Source organism: Ovis canadensis, chromosome 2 (assembly GCF_042477335.2).
Source record: "Ovis canadensis isolate MfBH-ARS-UI-01 breed Bighorn chromosome 2, ARS-UI_OviCan_v2, whole genome shotgun sequence".
Lineage (NCBI taxonomy): Eukaryota > Metazoa > Chordata > Mammalia > Artiodactyla > Bovidae > Ovis > Ovis canadensis.
Genome location: NC_091246.1, coordinates 84,303,516 through 84,326,728, shown reverse-complemented (window position 1 = coordinate 84,326,728; position 23,213 = coordinate 84,303,516). Strand labels below are relative to the sequence as shown.

Sequence of the window (23,213 nt, the reverse complement as noted above, 5' to 3'; positions counted from 1 at the left end):
GAAATATAATATATAGGGGCATAAAATCCACCCATTACATTATACAATTCAAGGATTTGTAATGAATCATAGAGTTGTGCAGTCATCACCATAATCTAATCTGTTTGTGAGGTAGAACCATTTCATTTTTCTAGTATAAAGGTGCGTAGTGACTCATTAAAACTGTAGAGCAAGTTTCAAGGATGCAAAGGTGACTCACTGAAAGTACATGTAACAGACATGCGCAGGCAGCTGTTCTACTGAAATAGGGAGAAAGAAAGGGAAGGTGGTGGTTGGAGGCAGTGTGGAACGATGGTTACCACCACACCCTTAAGTCAGATTGCTGAAGTTCAGATTCTGGCATCCTTATTTCCTTAATAGATGTCTGACTGCAAACAAATTACTTGAACCCTGTGAGCCTCATTTTACTCATCTGTAAGTTAACAGTACCTACTTCATGGGGCAAAGGATAGATGAGGTAAGTTAAACAAGAGGCTCAGAATAGTCCTGGAACGTAGGAAGTACTCAATAAATGTTAGCAATCTTTATAGTTGTCACTGGATAACCATTAAATGCCTTTCATGAACCAGACACAAAAGACCACGTGCCCTATGATTGACTTATAGATATGAAATTCTAGGAAAGGCAAAATGAAGTGATAGAAAGCAGATCAGTGGTTGTCCCAGGCCAGAGAGTGGGTGAAAGAAATTGACAGCAAACAGGCACAGGGAACTTTATGGGTGTGTTCTAAATTATGACTGGAATGGTGCTTTGTAAACATTTATCAAATTAGAAGCTTAAAATTGGTGAATTTTATTGTATGTAAAACAAAGCTGACTAACGGCCCCCCTCAATACTCCCAAAATACAGCTTATAACTTTCCAGTTGTGTTAGACACAGGAATCAATTTCTAAAGGAAGCCAGTAAATATTTTTTGAGCACCCACTGGAAGGCACTGTTCTAGGTACTGGAAATACAACTTTGAAGAAGACACAGCATCCCTACCCTCATGGGTATATAGTTCAAACACGACTTATGCTCGTATGTTTGGGATTACAAAAGGGGTCATTGTGACAGAATATTGGAAGAAGAGAACTCTAAGTTGCATAAATATCTGTCCCATGATTTTTAATCTATTTATCAGACATACACAGAAGCAAACACATCATCCCTGTATGGGAAGACGATGTCCCTCAGTGTCTGGGTAGGTGGAATGACAGAAGCCTCTGGGTGACTGGTGACCTTGACGCGAGGTTGCCTCACCATTTGCGAGACGCAGTGCCCACTTGGCGAGGGAAGGGACTTGACATTGGCTTAGGGACCAGGTGGACGCTTCAAATGGGCCTCGGGGGATAGCGTGGCTTTCATTTTGGCCAAGCTAAGCCGGTGCTCTCTTGGCCGCTGGCGAGCAATAGCCTCCGCACAGAGCGGTAGAACACTCCTAGGTATTCAACACCTTTCCACAGGGTAGGAGAGAGGTTCGCGAGTGACTCCGCCCACAAAGTGACTCCGCCCACGGAGTGACCCCGCCCAAGTAGATCCGAAGTGGATGCTGCCTGGAGGTGGAGATGCGTTGCAAGAATCTGATTGGCTTCTCTAGTCAGAGCCTCGTAGAGGGTGGGGCGAGGCCTGCAAGGGGCGGAGCTTATGTCTAATGAGCCACCCGGCGCCGGCTTGAGAAATGGATGCTCGGCGGATGTGCAGGCGCCGGGGGCGGGGAAAGCACTTGCTCTGCAGCGCGCTGGCCCCGCCCGGGACCCGGCGGGAGCGCTGGGCCGCCCTCTTCCTCCCGTGCTGGCGCTGGGCTGAGCCCCGGGCTGAGAAACTGAGTTGGTTCTGAGCTCCCTGTTTGGTTTTTGGGCGGCGGCAGCCGGAGGAGGAACATGGCGCTCGTCGGCAACGGAGCAGAGTTGGAAGTGGACGAGGTACTGGCCGGTGGGGAGTGTGGGCACTACCCCTGAAGCCCGGGAGGGATGAGCGAGCTCGGCAGGGACGGCCAAGGCCCCGCCCCCTTGGTTGCCTGTCTGGAACCTACAGTCTCCCGACCGGAGGAGGAGACGGGGGTTGCAAGTGGGGACACCCGACCTTGGAAAGTCCGTCCCTGCTGGAGCGAGGAGGGTCTCTACGGCGCTCGGATTGGAGGCGCTGCTGAGGTTCCAAGCATCACGCCTAGGGTCGTAGGAAGCGAGGGCACCGCGTCCAGGCGGCTGGTGGATGGGTGCGAGCGCGCGGAGCGTAGGACCCGCAGTATAGAACAGTTCTGAGCCTTACTAGGGACGCCTAGGCTTTATGGGGTCTGACCCTGAAGTTCCGACACTGGCGCTTTGGAGTTTGTGGAACCGTCGCCTGATCTGGGAATCTCACCTTCTATGGAAGTTTTCGGTGGCAGAATCGAAGGGCTTGCAGTCGATGAGAGGAGGGGGCCAGCAGAAGGAGCCCTCGGGGTGTCTGCACCAGTGGGCAAGGCAGAGCTGTCCTTGGGTTGGAGGGCTAGGGGCCTGGAGCAGCAGCCCAGAAATTGGTGGTTTCACCATCAGATTCCCAGAGTGGTTGGTAGACGGAGGGAAGGCGCGGGGAGAACCGACTCCGACCTTCAACTACGGTCTCTATACTGTCTTTAAATAATTAGCCACTTCCTCCTGTGGCTCGCGCGCCGGGGTCTGAGCACCCTCGGGCGCGCGCGCAGGACCTGTTGATTTATTGACTTGCCGTGCGCAGTTGGCAGCTCCGCAGAGACACGCTCTCTTGCTCGCTCTTGAAGTTGAAGCCGCCGGCCGGCAGCTGCTGCCATTTTACCTGACTTGTATTTTACAAGTCGCTGCCTGAGGAGGCTTCATTTCAAATGATGCAATAGTGGATGATCTTGGAGTTGGCGGGCTAAGATTCCTGCCCATCTTTTCCATGTCGAGAAACGCCTGGCAACTAATACTGTGTTTTAAATGTAGCCCTTAACAAAACAAAACCCAAACTCCAGCTCTTTTACACCACTGGCCGACAAGAGGGCACGCCGGACTGTCCAGAAGCTTTCTTACAAGACTGTGCCTTCCAAGGAGGACTTCAAACGACCGATCAATGAACTAGAGTTTGCATGGCTGCATCTATTGTTGAAACTTTTAAATTACACATAAAAGCAAAGGATGAAATGGCTTATTCGTTGCTATTTCCATCTATGACAGCCTTTCTTTATTTGTAGCTTTAGACTGTCTTTTTGGTATGACCTGGAGCCAGCTTTTTTTCATTCCTTCTGTCTTAGATCTTTTCTGTAATCAAGGTCGTAACACTTTCCTGGTGCTCTGACTATACATTCACTGTTTCCCTTAAAGGTTTTTATGACTCTCTGCTGTATGGCCCTAGTGGTAAAGAACCTGCCTGCCAATGCAGGAAACATAGGAGACACAGTTTCAATACCTGGGTTGAGAAGATTCCCCTGGAGGAGGGCATGGCAACCCACTCCAGTACTGTTGCTTGGAGAATCCCATGAACAGAGGAGCCAGGTGGGCTACAGTCCATGGGGTCACAAAGAGTTGGATAGGACTGAAGGGACTTAGCACAGTACAGCTGTATATTAAATTAACTATCCATGTTCTTGGCATGGGGCTTCCCCCGGTGGCTCAGTGGTAAAGAATCTACCTGCCAGTGCCGGAGACCTGGTTTCTATCCCTGGGTCAGGAAGATCCCCTGGAGGAGGGCATGGCAACCCACTCCAGTATTCTTGCCTGGAAAATCCCACAGACAGAGGAGCCTGGCAGGCTACAGTCCATAGGGTTGCAAAGATTTGGACACGATAGAAGCAACTTAACACACACGTATGTTCTTGGCATGCAAGGCTCTTTACACTGTGGTCTCAATCTGATGTGCTAGCCTAGTTTCCAGCCACTTTTCTATGTATAACAATTTTAATCAGCGTTATGCCTGAGGAAATAAGATTGGGAGTAGCTAGTAAATGTGGAGTTAAAAATTTAAATTCCTGGGCTTGATGAAAAAGTTTTGCAACCCTTAATTGTGATTATTTGTTTTGCAACACTTAGATGTAATTGTTTAGGTCAGGGCACTGTTGGGAGAGAATGCTTGGACGATAAGTATTGAGACATAGGGCTACGCTAGCTGTGCCCTCTGCCTGCAAGGTGAACCGAATGCCAGGCATTGGCTAGGGAAGATGGCTCTAACCCTGTGGGGGAAATTAGGTTTCAAAGCAGCAGAGAGCCTAGCACACAAGATACTTGGTAATATGTATTTGTGGGGTGAATGAATGACTATAGAATTGAAGATAAAGCTTAATAATGATTCACTTTTGGCCATATCTGTTATTCATTTTTTAAAATCCCACAACTATTAAGCTCCTGTTACATGTTAGGTACTATACTGGTTCGAGGAAATGAGCAAAGTACAAACAGAATTCTTTTGTTCATGCCAAATCTACTTTTGTTCCTCATGATGCCCCGCTTCCACCAGAATAAATGTTGCAAACATTTATTGAACATTTGCTTTGTACTTAAACTTGGCAGGTGCCTTAGAAACGGAAGGCAGTTTTGACTATCTACGGTTCTCAGTTTGAGTAGGGAGATGTGGCATGTGAACAAGAACTCTAGAAAAGAGCTCAAGGCAGGGTAAGCAAGCAAGAAATGTTGCCTTGTAGACCCGGTACCCTTAGCTTATTTGTGGAAAGTCCCTCACTTTCAATGGGCTGAAGTGCTTTATCACAGGTGCACAAGACCCTGCTCTTAAACTTACTGGATGTATGAAACTAAAAGAGCTGGAAAGCTCAAGCGCTTAATTTAGATTTGATGGTCTTTATTGCCAAATTCAGACTTAAATTGAAGAAAGTAGGGAAGACCACTAGACCATTCAGGTATGACCTAAATCCCTTATGATTATACAGTGGAAGTGAGAAATAGATTTAAGGGCCTAGATCTGATAGATAGAGTGCCTGATGAACTATGGACTGAGGTTCGTGACATTGTACAGGAGACAGGAATCAAGACCATCCCCATGGAAAAGAAATGCAAAAAAGAGAAATGGCTGTCTGAAGAAGAGAAGTGAAAAGCAAAGGAGAAAAGGAAAGATATAAACATCTAATGCAGAGTTCCAAAGAATAGCAAGGAGAGATAAAAATGACTTCCTCAGCAATCAATGCAAAGAAATAGAGGAAAAGAACAGAATGGGAAAGACTAGAGATCTCTTCAAGAAAATTAGAGATACCAAGGGAACATTTCATGCAAAGATGGACTCGATAAAGGACAGAAATGGTACGGACCTAACAGAAGCAGAAGATATTAAGAAGTGGTGGCAAAAATACATAGAAGAACTGTACAAAAAAGATCTTCACAACCCAGATAGTCACGATGGTGTGATCACTCACCTAGAGCCAGACGTCCTGGAATGTGAAGTCAAGTGGGCCTTAGAAAGCATCACTATGAACAAAGCTAGTGGAGGTTATGGCATTCCAGTTGAGCTATTTCAAATCCTGAAAGATGATGCTGTGAAAGTGCTGCACTCAATATGCCAGCAAATTTGGAAAACTCAGCAGTGGCCGCAGGACTGGAAAAGGCCAGTTTTCATTCCAGTCCCTAAGAAAGGCAATGCCAAAGAATGCTCAAACTACTGCACAATTGCACTCATCTCACACGCTAGTAAAGTAATGCTCAAAATTCTCCAAGCCAGGCTTCAGCAATATGTGAAAGGTGAACTTCCAGATGTTCAAGCTGGTTTTAGAAAAGACAGAGGAACCAGAGATCAAATTGCCTACATCTGCTGGATCATGGAAAGAGCAAGAGAGTTCCAGAAAAACATCTATTTCTGCTTTATTGACTATGCCAAAGCCTTTGACTGTGTGGATCACAATAAACTGTGGAAGATTCTGAAAGAGATGGGAATACCAGACCACCTGACCTGCCTCTTGAGAAATCTGTATGCAGGTCAGGAAGCAACAGTTAGAACTGGACATGGAACAACAGACTGGTTCCAAAGAGGAAAAGGAGTACATCAAGGCTGTATATTGTCACCCTGTTATTTAACTTAGATGCAGAGTACATCATGAGAAATGCTGGTCTGGAAGAAGCACAAGCTGGAATCAAGATTGCTGGGAGAAATATCAATAACCTCAGATATGCAGATGACACCACCTTTATGGCAGAAAGTGAAGAGGAACTATAAAGCCTCTTGATGAAAGTGAAAGAGGATAGTGAAAATGTTGGCTTAAAGCTCAACACTCAGAAAACTAAGATCATGGCATCTGGTCCCATCACTTCATGGGAAATAGATGGGGAAACAGTGGAAACAGTGTCAGACTTTATTTTTCTGGGCTCCAAAGTCACTGCAGATGGTGACTGTAGCCATGAAATTAAAAGACGCTTACTCCTTGGAAGAAAAGTTATGACCAACCTAGATAGCATATTGAAAAGCAGAGACATTACTTTGCCAACAAAGGTCCGTCTAGTCAAGGCTATGGTTTTTTCAGTAGTCATGTATGGATGTGAGAGTTGGACTGTGAAGATGGCTGAGAGCTGAAGAATTGATGCTTTTGAACTGTGGTGTTGGAGAAGACTCTTGAGAGTCCCTTCGACTGCAAGGAGATCCAACCCGTCCATTCTAAAGGAGATCAGCCCTGGGTGTTCTTTGAAGGAATGATGCTAAAGCTGAAACTCCAGTACTTTGGCCACCTCACGCAAAGAGTTGACTCATTGGAAAAGACTCTGATGCTGGGAGGGACTGGGGACAGGAGGAGAAGGGGAAGTCCAAGGATGAGATAGCTGGATGGCATCACCGACTCGATGGATGTGAGTTTGAGTGAACTCTGGGAGATGGTGATAGACAGGGAGGCCTGGCGTGCTGCGATTCATGGGGTCGCAAAGAGTAGGACATGACTGAGCGACTGAACTGGCTGACTGACTGACTGAGGTCACTATTTGATATTCAGATGGAATAAAAGGGGACCAGGTGGTTTAGTTGGAAAAATAGTAGGTTAGGAATTAGGTTAACTGGGCTCTCAACTCTGTCACTCATTTACCCAATAGCCATTCATTCATTAAATGTACAAACATCTGATTATGTTATGTGCCAAGCTGGTGCTAGCTTGAAGATACAGCAGGGACCTAGACTACGAGGTCTCTATCTGTAACGATAGAGTGACCTTGACTAACCTAGTCTCTCAACCTCTTATTGCTCTTTTAAGTTTCCTCATCTGAAGATGAAGGGGTGCCATGAGCTCTGAGTATTAGAGGCAGGGAGGCTCCTTCTTTTGGGAAAATGCTGATAACATGGGAATCCCTTTTCCTTTGAAGTACCTACCCAAGGAGATGATGGTAGTAGTGGGGCTCTTATGATAGCTGTGGAATGGGTGCTTTCTTAGGTAAACTGGTGTTTTTGTTTTTTTATCTTTAGGTGCTAGGAGGATAAATGTGGGAACCATAAGAGGTTAGGGCTTGCAACCTCAGAGGCAGCAAAAATTGGATCTGGAAGAAGACAGAAACTTCTTAGACATTCCAGTGGTTCCAGACATTCCTTCAAACCTTGGTGGCCAAAATACTATTTTTTAACATTTAAATTTTTCTCATTGGTTTTTCTTGTGTATCACACAAGCAACTTTGACATCAAGTTCATGGAAGATATGCAGAATCTACGCAAGGTCATTATTACAAACGTATGGCAAATATATGGCTATCACTGGAGACCTTTCTGACCATGAATAGCTTAATCCTTAAGTCTCTCTCTCTTGGTGACCTCCTTATATGTATGGGCTGCTTTTGGCTGTCTTGTGGATGGTAAATGCTTATGTTTGGCCCTTACTGTTCTGTGTGTGATTTGGGATTTGAAAATTAAATAAAAGTATATTTTCTTATTTATTAGAGTTATTGAGCTTATCAATAACTATGTCAAGTATCAAAAAGAAAAAAATATTGATGATATCTGAATGAATATTTAGCAGCTGGATAAGTTAAAAATGATTTTCCCAGATAAAACAAAATTTAAGTTTATTAAAAATAACTTTTAGGAATTTTTTTTTCAGTTGTTTTACCTTTGCTGGAAAAGGAGCAGTTTTTAAAGTCTTGAAAAATTTGGTTACATTGCTATTATTATATAGAAATTGGTAATTTTTATATGTAATCTGATATATCATATTTTACATTAAAATTGCATTGAAAGTTGCTCAGTAAATACAGTTATAAAGTTTAATGTGAATAGCCTTAAAATTTAAAATGTAACTTAACATTTTTATTGTCATTCTGAACCTATTCTTGAATATAAAGAGTAAACCTTATACTTGTTTTTTTTAATGTATAAAGTACAGAAATATTTCGTGGGTTAGGAGAAAAACGTCTGAAAAGGCTTTCAAGGCAGGAGGACAATATTGAAAAAAAGTTGAGAAACACTGGATTAGGGAAAGAAATGGTTTATGTGACGGATGCTTCCATGGCTTGCTTTTTTTGCCCAGGATATTTTTGGTTTAGTTGTGATTTAGAAAATTTCCCTAGTGGCATTTTAGATGCTGTCTAGGTAAAACTGATTGCTGCAGTTTTCTTCCGACCAGATTCATTCTTTCATTCCGTTTGTGTTTGTTGAGCACCTCCCCAGGTGCAGGCAGTCTTCAGATGCTGGGAGTCCACACAGAGATAAGATGGCTTGATCGCTCTTGAGGAACACACACTGTAGCAAAAGAGACAAGTAACAAGTGCTGTCTTTGGGTCAGGGTAGATTTTAGGTGGGCTTCCTGCTGGCTCAGATGGTAAAGAATCTGCCTGTGATGGGTTCTATCCCTGAGTTGGCTTCTATCTGGGTTTGATCCCTGGGTTGGGAAGATCCTTTGGAGGAGGGCATGGCAACCAGCTCCAGTATCCTTGCCTGGGGAATCCCCATGGACAGGGGAGCCTGCTGGGCTACAGTCCATGAGGGTCACAAAGAGTCGGATGTGACTCAGTGACTAAGCATAGCACAGTGCAGATTTTACGTAGGAGAGCCATATAGTTTATCATCCACAGCAGGGACCTGGGAAAGTCAACATGGTGCTTTCAGTAATTACTCCAGGACAACAGGTGCAAACAGGAATGGTTGGTTGCCTTCGTTTCAGTTCAGTTCAGTTCAGTCGTTCAGTCCTGTCCGACTCTTTGCAACCCCATGAATCGCAGCACGCCAGGCCTCGCTGTCCATCACCGTCTCCCAGAGTTCACTCAGACTCACGTCCATTGAGTCTGTGATGCCATCCAGCCATCTCATCCTCGGTCGACCCCTTCTCCTCCTGCCCTCAATCCCTCCCAGCATCAGAGTCTTTTCCAATGAGTCAACTCTTTGCATGAGGTGGCCAAAGGGCTGGCAAAGGTGGCTCAGCAGTAAAGAATCCGCCTGCAATACAGGAGCTGCAGGAGACGTGGGTTTGATGTCTGGGTTTGATCCCTGGGTTGGGAAGATCCCCTAGAGGAGGGCATGGCAACCCACTCCAGTATTCTTGCCTGGGAAATCCCATGGACAGAGGAGCTTAGCAAGCTACAGTCTGTCCAGTCATAAAGAGTCGGACATGACTGAAGTGACAGCGCACACGCAAAGACTTTAAAGAAGAGGTGGTATTTGAACTGGGTCTTAAAAAATTTTTTTTATTGAAGTATTGTTGATTTGTGTTAGTTTCAGGTGTACAGCAAAGTTATTCCATTATATGTATACACATATATGTATATTTGTATATATATATGTATGTATTCATATATTTTAGATTCTTTTCCATTTTAGGTTATTGCAAGATTATAGTTCCCTGTGCTATACAGGAGGTCCTTGCTGAGTATCTATTTTGTGTATAGTCATTTCAGTTCAGTTCAGTTGCTCAGTCGTGTCCGACTCTTTGCGACCCCATGAATCGCAGCACACCAGGCCTCCCTGTCTATCACCAACTCCCAGAGTTCACTCAGACTCATGTCCAACAAGTCAGTGATGCCATCCAGCCATCTCATCCTCTGTTGTCCCCTTCTCCTGCCCCCAGTCCCTCCCAGCATCAAAGTCTTTTTCCAGTGAGTCAACTCTTCGCGTGAGGTGGCCAAAGTGCTGGAGTTTCAGCTTTAGCATCATTCCTTCCAAAGAAATCCCAGGGCTGATCTCCTTTAGAATGGACTGGTTGGATCTCCTTGCAGTCCAAGGGACTCTCAAGAGTCTTCTCCAACACCACAGTTCAAAAGCATCAATTCTTCAGCGCTCAGCTTTCTTCACAGTCCAACTCTCACATCCATACATGACTACTGGAAAAACCATAGCCTTGACTAGATGGACCTTTGTTGGCAAAGTAATGTCTCTGCTTTTCAATATGCTATCTAGTTTGGTCATAACTTTTCTTCCAAGGAGTAAGTGTCTTTTAATTTCATGGCTGCAGTCACCATCTGCAGTGATTTTGGAGTCCCCCAAAATAAAGTCTGACACTGTTTCCACTGTTTCCCCATCTATTTCCCATGAAGTGATGGGACCAGATATGTCTATATAAAGGGAACAATCCCATTTACCATGGCATCAAAAAGAATAAACTATCTAGGAATAAATTAACCTAAGAAGGCAAAGACTTAAACTCTGAAAACTGTAAGACCCTGAAGAAAAAAATGGAAGATGACACAAACAGATAGAAATATATATTGTGTTCTTGGATTGGAAGAATCAATATTGTTAAAATGAGCATACTACTTAAGGCAACCTGCAGATTCCTATCAAATCACCAACGGCATGTTTCGCAGAAGTAGAACACAAAATTTCAAGATGTGTATGAAAACACAAGAGACCCCAATAGGAGAGGCAATTTTGAGAAAGAAAAATGGAGCTGGAGGAATCTAGCTCTCTGAACTGGGTTAGAAGGATGTGCTGGGTGGAGCAAGTGTGATGAGGCCCAGGCGTGGGCAGGGAGGAGAGCACACCCTGGGGTCAGCAGGGTGCTCAGAGTGTGGAGAGCCTTGGAGGGCAAAGACGTGCAAAACACGAGGACCCAGAGGGTTTCTTAACTAGGCAAGAGTGATACACTTACTTTAGGAAGCTAAATCTGGTCAAGTTGCTGCAGCCAGTCTGTGGAGGTGGTGGAAGGGCAAAGAGGCTGTTGCTACAGTTCCAAGTGGGAAGTGATGACTGGGGTGGAGCAAAAGTTATGGGGTTGAAGAGAGGAGGCCCGACTGGAGGGAGGAGGAATTGCCTATTTGAAAGGCAGTACAGTCGGGGAAGGGAGGAGCCAGTCACCGATGACTGCTGGCTGGTGGAGGTGCTGTTATCCGAGAAGAAGAGAGGGCAGGGTTCAGCCTTCAAGTGGGTGTGGAAGGTGCGGACCTCAGGACAATAAGCTCGCCTGCGTGGCTCACTGTGACTGTCCTCATTGAGGGAGCTTGGCCGTTTGTTTCTGAGTGAATGGATTGGGCAAGGTTATGGAAGGGAGGTTGTAAATTGGTCCTGCAGGTGAGTAAGAGGGGAAAAGATAGCAGCAGCTTATTGTCAGCCTGGATGTCAGCTCTAGTGAACAGACAGGCAATTTTCCTGGCATGTTCAATTTTGAGTCATTTGAAAGCTCATCTATTCCTGGGAATGCCACTTTCTCAGATGAGAAACGAGGGTGACACTTGCCCTCATTGTCTCTCCTGTCCCCTTTGCCCCACATCTCCTCCCTCCCCCTTGAGTCCAGCAGTGCAGGTGTGCTTCTTTGGCAGGAGTCAGTCCTTCTTTGGGTGCACTGTTTGCTCTCCCATCTTAGCTCCCTGCACACGGGTGCTGTTAGTAATTATCTGCAGTGTGAAATGGATACCGTGAATTCTGTGAGGCTCCTGGTTTCCATCTGGCCATCTGTTGACAGCTCCCTGGCTCCCAGTCTCAGTGGCCCTAGCTGCCAGCTCAGGAGGGTCTCCTGAAGTTACTGTGTGCTCACTTGCCAGGAGATGAGTACCCAGGACCCGGTAGGGCTTCCCTTTGTCAGACCTCCCCTTGATCACCAACCACGTCAGAACTCTTTTTTTTCTATCCCCGTGCCTAGTGGGGGTCAGTCACACACCCAGAGTGACTCTGGCTGGTCGACCACACTGGCTAGGTCACCACACCTCTCTCAGAGGGACTCCTCACGTGTCGACTGCCTAGCAGATCATAATGCTGTTACGCATCTTTGGCTCATTATTGAAAGATGAGCATGTGTAGTAAGAGCTCTTTTTTTTAAAATTTTTTCTGAGATCTGTGGACGTATGTTGTAAAATATTTTAGTAAAATAATGCACTGTGTATATTTGTTGGGTCTGGTTGTAACTAGTGAGGGAGAAAAATATTCAGTCTAACAATGTGTTGGGTTTATGCCAGGTGCTCCTGTCCTTAATAATGTGTAGTGAGAGGTGGGGGCAGGTGTGTGAACAAATAGATGCAGTTCTCTTTGCTGAGAACTATAGAGGAGGAATGCTGGGGTGCTTTGGGAGCACGGAGGAGGGCATCTCATCTGGAGTGAGGGGAGGGAATGGTTAATCAGGGGTGGTATCCCCGAGGAGGCCATTTCTTAGACATTCTGGATCTGGCAGGATCAAGGGATGAGGCATGGGGAAGAGACTGAAGTGCATCCTGGAGAGAGGGAATAGCAGACATAAGGTACGGAAGTAAGGGCTTCCCTGGTGGCTCAGGCTGTAAAGAATCCGCCTGCAATGCGAGAGACCCGGGTTTGTTCCCCGGGTCAGGAAGATGCCCTGGAGAAGGGAATGGCAACCCATTCCAGTGTTCTTACTGGGAGAATCGCATGGACAGAGGAGCCTGGCGGGAGTCCATGGGGTCACAAAGAGTTGGACATGACTGAGCGACTGACACTTGCATTTTGCGGAAGTGAAGAAGTGATTGTGGTTCTCCTGGTGGCAGGAAATGAGGTTGGATGGATAGGAAGGGCTCCTGTAGGTGTTTCATGAGAAATCACGGATATTGTGTAGTGCATGGTGTGCATTTAAGGGTTTCAGCTGAGCAGAGGTGTGGTGAGATTTGGGCTGTAGGTAGCTCCTCTGGAGAGCATGGAGGCGGCTTGCCTGGAGGGAGACAGGACCAGAGGTGGGGAGGGAGGAGAGTTTCTGGTATTTTGTTTTGTTGAATGAGTGTTACAGTCCCTTGAAGGCCCACCCTGTGCAGACCTGGCTAGGTACTGGGATAACATAATGGGTAAGACATGATTTTGACCTCTCTGGATCAGGTAATGAGGAATATGGACACAAAATCCACTGTCACCTGGAATGGAGCGGAGAGTTTGGAGAGCATGTGTTGGCACCTGGTGCTCTGGGAGAAGGAGGAAAAGAGAGCTTTCCTGGGGTAGTCAGTCACCTGGAGGATGGTGGTGACACATCTCCCTACCCCCACCCCCAAGTCAGCTGACTTGGTTTCCAAACCTCATCTTTACTGCCCAGCTGTGTGATTGAACCACTTTGGGCCTTGGTTTCCTCTTGTGTAACCTGGAGCAGTTGACATTGATGATCTGTTTCTGAAATTCTCAGCTCTGACATTTATGGTCTAGAAGATGACATTTGATCTGGAGCTTGAGGGGTGGAGTTTTAGCAGGCAGCCATGCAGCCAGTCACTGCTTGATTCCTTCAGGCAGAGGGAGCAGTGGGGAGCATGCTCGAGCATGGGGGGAGCTTGGTGGAGGTTGAAGCAAAGAGTGTGAGAGGCAGGAAGGCAGTGCTGTGTGTGTGCAGATTCAGATACGCCTTGAATGCTCAGCTAAGGAGTTTTTTTCCCTCCAATTTTCTTGTTTGACACATGTATCCTGCCACAGTTGGGAAATGTGTATCTTTTACTTTTTTTTTTTAATAGAAGAAGCAATGATGATTCCATTTCTTGGTTTCATCTTCTTATTTCCTGGCCCCATTTCCAAAGTACTTAGTTTTAAGCTGATGACTGTAAACTGAGCTGCACTGGTTGAGGAGGCAGACAGTCAGGCGTGTTCTAGTAACTCCATAGACTGTGTTTTGTCACACGGACTCTTACCTTCAGCTAAGTGTTCGGACGCACAGCTACCTGGACCCACAACTCTGCGGTCGGCAGGACCAGTCCTGGTTTCTCTGAGGGTGTCTTCTGTCCTCCTTTTCTCTCGCTCCGCTTCTATAGATGGCTTTGGCCCAGAGTTCTGGGCTTCCTAGTCTTTTTTCCAAGCATGAGTCACAGTCTTTCCACTCAGAACTAAAGGCAACAAACCTCAGAGTCTCACTATTTTTCTCAGGCCAAATGGGGTAGGATATTTTTGAGAGGAGGCAGACAACGTAGATGACAGAGTGGGAGAGTCCTGAAGAGAGGGGAGTGAGGCCTGACTCCACGACCCCCTTCCAGAAGCACTCAGATGCCATTTTCTTTGCAAAATCGTCAGCCCGGCTCTTGCTCAAGAATAGCTGCTCCAGCTGCTCCTGTCTTGGGTTCCCATCTAGGCTTCTCGTGCCATTTGCTGTGTGACCTTGGACATGTTATTTAATTTGTCTAATGCTTTTCATTTATAAAACAAGAATAATGATACCTGCCCCATAAGGCTGACCCAGGTTGAAATAAGAATCTGCTTTATAAAGCACCTGGCACATTTTTGTTCAGTCACTCAGTCCTGTCTGACTCTTTGCGACCCCGTGGACTGCAGCACGCCAGGCTTCCCTGTCCTTCACCATCTCCCAGAGCTTGCTCAAACTCATGTGCATTGAGTCAGTGATGCTATCTAATGATCTTGTCCTCTGTCGACCGCTTCTCCTCCTGCCCTGAATCTTTCCCAGCATCAGGGTCCTTTCTAATGAGTTGGCTGTTTGCATCAGGTGGCCCAAGTGTTGCAGCTTCAGCTTCACCATCAGTCCTTCTAATGAATATTCAGGGCCGATAGTAGCACCCTTAGTGTGTGAGTTCTCTTTTCCCTTCTGCTTTACTTTAAAGTATTGCTGCCACTGTTTATTATTTATGGGTTTGATGGGGAATCTGCTTTAGTGTATTTAAATATAATTTTACCTCATTTTTGCAGTCCATAGGGGAGAAACTTCTGCAGAAGTACACAGCCTAGACACAGACAGGCAGTAACCGACCCAAGGAGACCCAGCTGTCTTAGGCATGGAGTCAGGGTTAGGAGCCAAGTGTTTCTGGATTCAGTGCCCTTTCCACTAGGTCAGGGGGTGGCAAACTTTGCTGCAAGGACAAATGTAGCCTTCTTCCTGCTTGTTCTTATAAATAAAGCTTTATTGGAACACAGACCTGCCCGTCTGTTTAGGTGTTACCTGGGGCTGTTTTCACACAGTGTCAGAGTTAGTAGTTGGGACATGGACTGTTTGGCTTACGTGGCCTAAATGCTTAGAGATGCTTTGTGGAGACAGTTTGCTGACCCCTGTACTATGTGGTTTCTAGGACTGTATGTGAATTTGTTTATAAAGTATTGTAAGCTTTATGAGTTAAATTTGCTTGTTTCCTGCAACCCCATAGATGGCAGCCCACCAGGCTCTCCTGTCCCTGGGATTCTCCAGGCAAGAACACTGGAGTGGGCTGCCGTTTCCTTCTCCAATGCATGAACGTGAAAAATGAAAGTGAAGTCACTCAGTTGTGTCCAACTCTCCGCGACACCATGAACTACAGCCTATCAGGCTCCTCCGTCCATGGGATTTTCCAGGCAAGAGTACTGGAGTGGGGTGCCATCACCTTCTCCGAATACTCATATAAGCATCAAAAACTGGGAAACTCAAACTGTTTTGATGCATCCCTTGAAGTGCTATGACACAAGTTCTGGAGTCAGACGGACATGGGTTGGAATCCCTGCTCCTTCATGTACAGCCTTGGATGAATTAATCTCTTTAAGCTTCAGTTTCTTCATCAGTCAAATGGGAATACTAGAACCTGCTTTACAGGGTTATTGTGGGGATTAATGCCCTATGAAATACTTAGCATTTGGAGTGCAAATGTCAGCCCTCATCATGATTATTATTAAGTATCTGCATGTTGTGGATACTTGACAAAGATTTCTCAACCCAATAAAGAACTGACCTTGTATAAAGATAGGCCCATGCAGAGACCTACAAGACTGCTCTTCCAGCTGGATTCCTACTTAGGCTAATCTCAGGATTCCGGCGAGGTTACTTCTGCTAGTTTATAGTACTCACACCTCTCCCTCCCTGAGTGGAGAGGGGAAACCATTTACCACCAAAGAGAGCACAAACATGGGCTCAATGGGCCATCTGTTTCAGCAGAACAGTGTTCGTATTAGTCAGCAAGACACTTGGCTGTGTCCATAATATTCTGAAAATGACACTTGCCCCCTGACACCCAAATGATATATGTGGTAACTTCTAGTTTGTCCAAATGTGAGGCTATGCAGGATGGTCCCCTCCTTCATGTTGCTGCTGCTGCTGCTAAGTCGCTTCAGTCATGTCCGACTCTGTGTGACCCATAGACATCAGCCCACGAGGCTCCCCCATCCATGGGATTCTCCAGGCAAGAACACTGGAGTGGGTTGCCATTTCCTTCTCCAATGCATGAATGTGAAAAGTGAAAGTGAAGTCACTCAGTCGTGTCCGACTCTTCGTGACCCCATGGACTGCAGCCTACCAGGCTCCTCCATCCATGGAATTTTCCAGGCAAGAGTACTGGAGTGGGGTGCCATTGCCTTCTCCATCCTTCATGTTAGTGAATATCATAAAATTCTTATGATATTTTCATAAGCTCATAAAGCACCTAAATATTAATAGGAGACTATGGCCTGTAAGAGGTATATCTGTGTTTGACTACTTAGTCTAAGGGGCTTCCCAGGTGGCTCAACAGTAAAGAATCTATCTGCAGTGCTGAAGACACAGGAGACATGGTTTCAGTCTCTGGGTCATGGGTTCAGTCCCTGGAGGAGATCATAACAACCCACGTTAGTATTCTTGTCTGGAGAATCTCATGGACAGAGGAGCCTGGTGGGCTAGTCCTTAGGGGCAGAAAGAGTCAGACTTGAATGAAGCAACATAGCATGCACTTAGTCTAAGAGGTTAAAAGGTAAAGGAGGTGGCAATATGTGTGTACTCCTAGGTCCTTGAGGGTGTGCTAGGGTTCTTGCTCTGCCTCCAAAGCTATGTACCATGCTCTTTCTGAAGCTCAAAATCCATCTTCACCTTGCTGCTTAAAATCTGTCCACAGCGTCTCCTTACTTTTGAGGTATTATGCAAACACCTTAGCATGATGTTGTTTAGTCAGATAGTCATGTCCGACTCTTTGCAACTCCCCGGACTGTAGCACACCAAGCTTCCCTGTCCTTCACTGTCTCCTTGAGTTTGCTCAAACTCATGTCCATTGAGTTGGTGATGCCATCCAACCATCTCATCCTCTGTCATCCCCTTCTGCTCCTGCCTTTAGTCTTTCCCAGCATCAGTGTCTTTTCTAATGAGTCAGTTCTTCGCATCGGGTGACCTAAGTATTGGAGTTTCAGCTTCAGCATCAGTCTTTCCAAGGAATTTAGGGTTAATTCCTTTAGGATTGAGTGGTTTGATCTCCTTGCAGTCCAGGGGACTTCCAATAGTCTTCTCCAACACCACAGTTTGAAAGCATCAGTTCTTCGGCACTTAGCCTTCTTTATGGTTCAGCTGTTACATCCATACATGACCACTGAAAAAATCATAACTTTGTCTATACACACCTTTCTCGGCAAAGTGATGTCACTGCTTTTTAATATGCTGTCGAGGTTTATTGTAGCTTTTCTTCCAAGGAGGAGTGTCTTTTAATTTAATAGGTTCAATCACTGTCTGCAGTTATTTTGGAGCCCAAGAAAATAAAATCTGCCACTGTTTCCATTTTTTTCCTCATTTATCTGCCCTGAAGGGATGGGACCGAATGCCATGATCTTATTTTAGCATGATGTATTAAGACCTGACTCAGTGGTTCTCATACTTTAGGGTACATAGGGAACCTGGTGAGGGGAGTAGGTGACTTTTTAAGATGCATGATCCCAGGTCCCACCATAAGCCATTCTTCTTCAGTAGGTCTGGAGCAGTTCCCAGGAGTTTGCCCTCCTATAGGACCTTGAACATCAGCCGTGTTGAAATGCTTATAACTCCCCTTCCAGGCTCCATCTGCTTTCCTCACTTCTCAGCATTTTCATCCACTGTTCATTCCCTCACCCAGCCGATTCCTGTTCATCACTGAAGACCTCCTTCAGGTACCATTTCTCCTCCAGCCTTTCCAGACATTCCCTTTTTCTCTCCCCTCCAGGTACATGCATGCTCAGTTGCTTCAGTCTTTGTGAGTTTATGGACTCTAGCCGGCCAGGCTCCTCTGTCCATGAGATTCTCCAGGCAAGAATACTGGAGTAGATTGCCATGCCCTCCTCCAGTCCCCTACAGGTGTTCAATGACTATTTAGCATTCCTGGCTGCTTCCAAGGAGAAATATTCCTCTTTGGCCATACATGCTATGACAGCCAGCAGGGTGTAGGATATAGGAGCCTTGATGTCCTGGAAGGAAAGAATGGAACTTTCCACCCACAGAAAGCAGCAAAGGGACTCCCTTCAGTGCTTTCTAACAACATGGTATCTTTAGCCTATCAAGAAAGGAAAATTTACCTCCATAATCTATTAGCATTATCTCAATATTCTTTTTTTTTAAAAAAAGGAGTTTTATTGAGGTGTAATTTACATGCCATTCATTCAGTCCTTTTAAAGTGTACAGTTCAATGATCTTTAATAAATTTACAGAAGTGTGCAGCTATCACAATCCAATTTAAGAATATTTTCCTGATCCCAGAAACATTCCTTGTGCCCATCTGTTCTCCCCTCAATATGTTTTTCACCTTTAAATTAATTGAAGAATTAGAAAGCATCAGGATAAAACAGAATTTCCCAGGTAGAAGTAAAGAGCAACCGTCGTATGTGACAAGGACAAAGCATATTTGTCCATATTCATTTGCTGGTGTGAGGCATCCGAAAGCAAGACTGCAGAGCAGAGTGCATTCGGGTCAGTGCTTACATGCCTCCCACACTCTGACATCATCAGAAGACGGGCTCCAGGGCTGAGTGAATTACCCTTGTCCAAATGAGTAATTTTGTCTCGTTTGCAATACAGCAGAAGATGTGTGGTATATAGAGATGATGGCTTTCCCTGATTTTCTAGTTCATTCACTAAGGCAGAGGCTACTTATCCAACATGTTTAGCTTGCTGCTACAAGGACAAACATGCATTTGCGTTTCTAAACTATTAGCAGTTAAATAAAAGGAATTGTTACCTTAGTAGAAGTCTCAAATGAAATCTGCCTCTTTTCAGGCACCCCTGAGTTTCAGATTTTTTAGGAAGGCATGTGAGAGAGAGGAAAGAACATGGATGGACTTGCAGGTTAGTGGATTTAGGTTGGGTGCTGTCGCTTGCAGGCACTGTGACCTTGGGCAAGTTATTTAATCTCTTTGTGAGCTTGAGTTTCCTTATCAGTCAATGGGGGATTCTAATGGCCACCTCAGAAGAGTTGTTACTAGCAACTTTGACAACTCATCCAGAGCCTGCCATACTATAAATGCTTAGTTGCAGTCATTCATTTGAAATGCAACTGTGTGTGGATTTTGCTTTTTATCATACATAAGAATGGCTGGAATTTTACAGAGCAGAAAAAAATTCTAGAAAGACTGTATAAAATATTTCAGCTAGTCATATTTGAACACCTTGATATTCCATATTCATTTGCTGGTATGAATTTTCAGATCTGGTTTTGGAAGAGAAGGTTTTGTTTTTGTTTTCATTTAAAAAATTGCAATCAGTGGCTTCTTTGATAGCTCAGTGGTTAAGAATCTACCTCTCAATGCAGGAGACATGGGTGCGATCCTTGGTCTGGGAAGACCCCACATGCTGTGCAGAGGAGCTAAGCCCGTATGCCACAACTATTGAGTCTGTGCTATAGAGCCCGGAAGCTACAACTACTGAAGCGCACGGTCTAGAGCCTGCACTCTGCCATGAGAAAAAGTGAAAGTGAAAGTCCCTCAGTTGTATCCAACTCTTTGGGACCCTAAGGACTATACAGTCCAGGGAATTCTCCAGGCCAGCATACTGGAGTGGGTAGCCTTTCCCTTCTCCAGGGCATCTTTCCAACCCAGGGATTGAACCCAGGTCTCCCGCACTGCGGGTGGATTCTTTACCAGCTGAGCCACAAGGGAGGCCCAAGAGTACTGAAGTGGGTAGCCTATCCTTTCTCCAGCGGATCTTCCCAACCCAGGAGTTGAACTGGGGTCTCCTGCATTGCAGGCAGATTCTTTACCAACTGCGCTATCAGGCAAGCCTCTGCAGCAAGAGAATCCACCACAATGAGCAGCCCACCCTCTGTAACTAGAGAGTAGCCCCTGCTTGCCGCAACTAAAGAAAAGCCCACACAGCAAAGAAAACCCAGTGCAGCCAAAAATAAATAAACTAAAATAAAAATACAAAGAATGGTAAATGTCCTTGCAGACAGCTGGGGCAAGGCACTTGGAGCCATAGTTTCTTCATTCCTAGAGTTGGACAGAGTGAAATGACACATTTAATCTGGTTGGGCTAAATAGGGAATGTTCAGAAAATGAGGATGAGTATAATTTATTCACACACTTAATGCTGTTAGATACCTGAAGTGTTCACATTTCTAACCATTTGCTTAGTTAGTAATATTAGCATGTGTGCATAGATGGTTTCTCCCAACTTTTCAAAATAGAAAACATTGAGATTTTCTTTCTCATCAAACAAATCTACTCTGACTTCATAAATAGAAATGATTTTATAAGAGATGATTTTATAAAGTGTGAGCATCCACAAGTCCATCCGTATTGCTAACTACACTGGAAATTTTAAAAGTAAAGCTACTAGCTTAGAATCTTTTTTTTCCCCTTCTAAAGACTTTCTTGCTTTTACTTCCCTTTTTAATTTATGGTGAAGGAGATTACATTTTAACTTAGATAAGAGTCAACGGTTTTGATGTATAATAGAACTTCTAAGTCTCCGTGCCTCAGGGAGCAGGTTACACATGACTAGCTTAGGTTAAACTGAGGGACATGTGACATGCTAAGATGAACTCCTATCTCTTTGTTAAAGACTGAAAAGCATTTCATTTCAGTGTGGCAATTTAGTGACAAGCACCCTTTCTATAATACACAAGACTTTGGGGGAGCAATTTAAAATAGCATTACTCAACCTTCCTGTGCCTTATTTTCTCTTCCTGTTTTCTGCAATTTACACTTCTTTTACACCTCCCACCCCCAGTCTCTGTCATCAGCTAGTCCTGTTGAATCTAGTAATACCCCCCAAACATGGCTCCTTTCCATCACCACTGTGTGCCCAGGCCACACCACCGTCTTCTCACCCTGCATATCTGGGAGAATATCCTTACTGGTCTCCCTACTTCCTCCCTGTCTTCCGACAGAGTAAAGGGACAAAGTAGGTGATTAAATAGTTAATCCCATTAGGGGTTAATTAAATGGTAATGGTAGAAAAAACAGGGGAGACTCCTGTAAATTGTTTATTCACGAGAACAGGGTTTTTTAACCCCCAAACCAAGCAGGCTTGCTAAGCAGTGAAACCATGTAACAGAAACATAAGACTTGCCCCCAAACCATAAAATAGTGATGGCATGAGGCCTACATCCTGCTTAGTGAGCTCAATTAAGTTAATGATCTTAAAATATACTCTGTGCAGACATAAAAAATGATACTTCGTGAACCTAGCTTGAGCATGTGGAAACAAGAAAACTCCCCTGCTCAACCTGGAAGAGGAGCTGATGATGGAAGATGGATGTCTGTTCAAGAAAGACAGAGAAGTTCTTCCCCTCCCAACTTTTCCTTTGATTATAAAGCCGTAGTCCAGTAAGTTCTAGGGGCCTCTCACCCACCTGCTTGTAAATAGCGCAGACGTCCTATTCTAGTAAATCACTTCTTGTCTATCACTTGCCTCTTGCTAAATTCTTTTCTGCGCTGAGGCATAAAGAACTATGGTACCGGAGCTCTTTGGAGCCCTCGAAAGGACACCCAAACTGCTTCACTCCTGCAGTCCACCCTCATTCTGCAATCTAAGTGCTCCTTTACAAATGGTAATCACACTACTCCTGTGCTGCAGACTTGTTTATTTAGGATCAAACGGACACTTCTTTTCTTTTGCTTTCCTGCTACGGCTCATCTCCTGCCCGTCTCCACTTTGTTCCTCTGCTCTAGCCACCAGAGCTTCCATTAGATTTCTTGAACATGCTCAGTTTTTTCCTACCGTAGTGCTCTTGCGTTAGGGATTTCTCCAGCCTGGCAGACTGCACCAGTTCTTCACATGACCACCTCCTTCTCAACTTTCCATCCTCACTTTAAAGATCAAGTTCCAAATGCTGCTTTCCTTGGGTTTCATATTCCAAGCAGTCTTTCTCTTTCCTCTATTACGCATCCTGTGTATTTCCTCATAGGTGTGATCACCGTCTGCATTATCTTGTTTGCTTATTTTCTTCTCTGTCATCCTTCTCACTCTATCAGGTTTCAGTGCAGGAAGCAGAAGCTGCTGTAGGTAGTTACGTAAGAAAGAGTGTACGAGTTTATGTAAGACAGATGTTTTAAAAATGCACGAAGGGGCTGGAGCTATAGTTCTAGGTTCTAGGCTGAGCCTTTGTGAAAGGCTCTCAGCACCATGCAGAACTGACTCATTAGGGGAGGTGCTGGTATTCTGTGGCTGATGATTCTACAACTAAGTTCCCAACACAGGGCAGTTCAGGGATCAGGAAGCCAGAATGGAGACACCTCTGCTCCCTCTATTATATGCTCCACGGCAGAGAAAGGAAGCTGAGCACTGCTGTCGAAACAAGTTCTGTTTCTTACCCTTGCTTGACAGCAGAAAAAAATCAGAAAGGGGCAGGAAGATGACCTCAGCCTTTTGGATCCTGTATGGATATATCTCAATGGGTGTAACCTAATTCTAACCCAGAAACAACTTACTTCCTCTACAGTCATAAATCAGACTCTCAGGAGCTCTTGTCTCTGTAAATTGTACTGCAGTTCCTTAAATTTCTCTTGTATGCATTAAAACTCCATTGACTGCTGTGAATTGTTCTGTTGTTTCCAGATGTTTCTCAGCTTCTTAACTTTGGAAAGTGAAAATCGCTCAGTTGTGTCCTACTCTTTGCAACCCCATGGACCATAGCCTGCCAGGCTCCTCTGTCCATGGAATTCTCCAGGCCAGAATACTGCAGTGGGTACCCTTTCCCTTCTCCAGGGGATCTTCCCAACCCAGGGATTGAACCCGGGACTCCAGGATGGCAGGCAGATTCTTTACCGTCTGATCTAACAGGGAGTTATTTTCAAGTTGGCTGCACGCTCCTGCTAGT

General features: G+C 45.1%; 1 protein-coding gene across 2 annotated transcripts in view; it reads left to right on the top strand.

Annotated features, from left to right (window-relative positions):
* The first annotated feature begins 1,619 nt into the window (after nt 1-1,619).
* TTC39B (tetratricopeptide repeat domain 39B) overlaps nt 1,620-23,213 on the top strand; it is a 147,541-nt gene continuing 125,947 nt past the window's right edge. Inside the window, exon 1 of one of the 2 annotated variants that reach the window (XM_069576606.1) lies at nt 1,620-1,904. In XM_069576606.1, coding sequence (XP_069432707.1) covers nt 1,863-1,904 — 42 coding nt within the window. In that variant the 5' untranslated portion in view covers nt 1,620-1,862. The remainder of the gene's footprint in view (nt 1,905-23,213) is intronic. The other variant, XM_069576607.1, reaches the window with a different exon arrangement.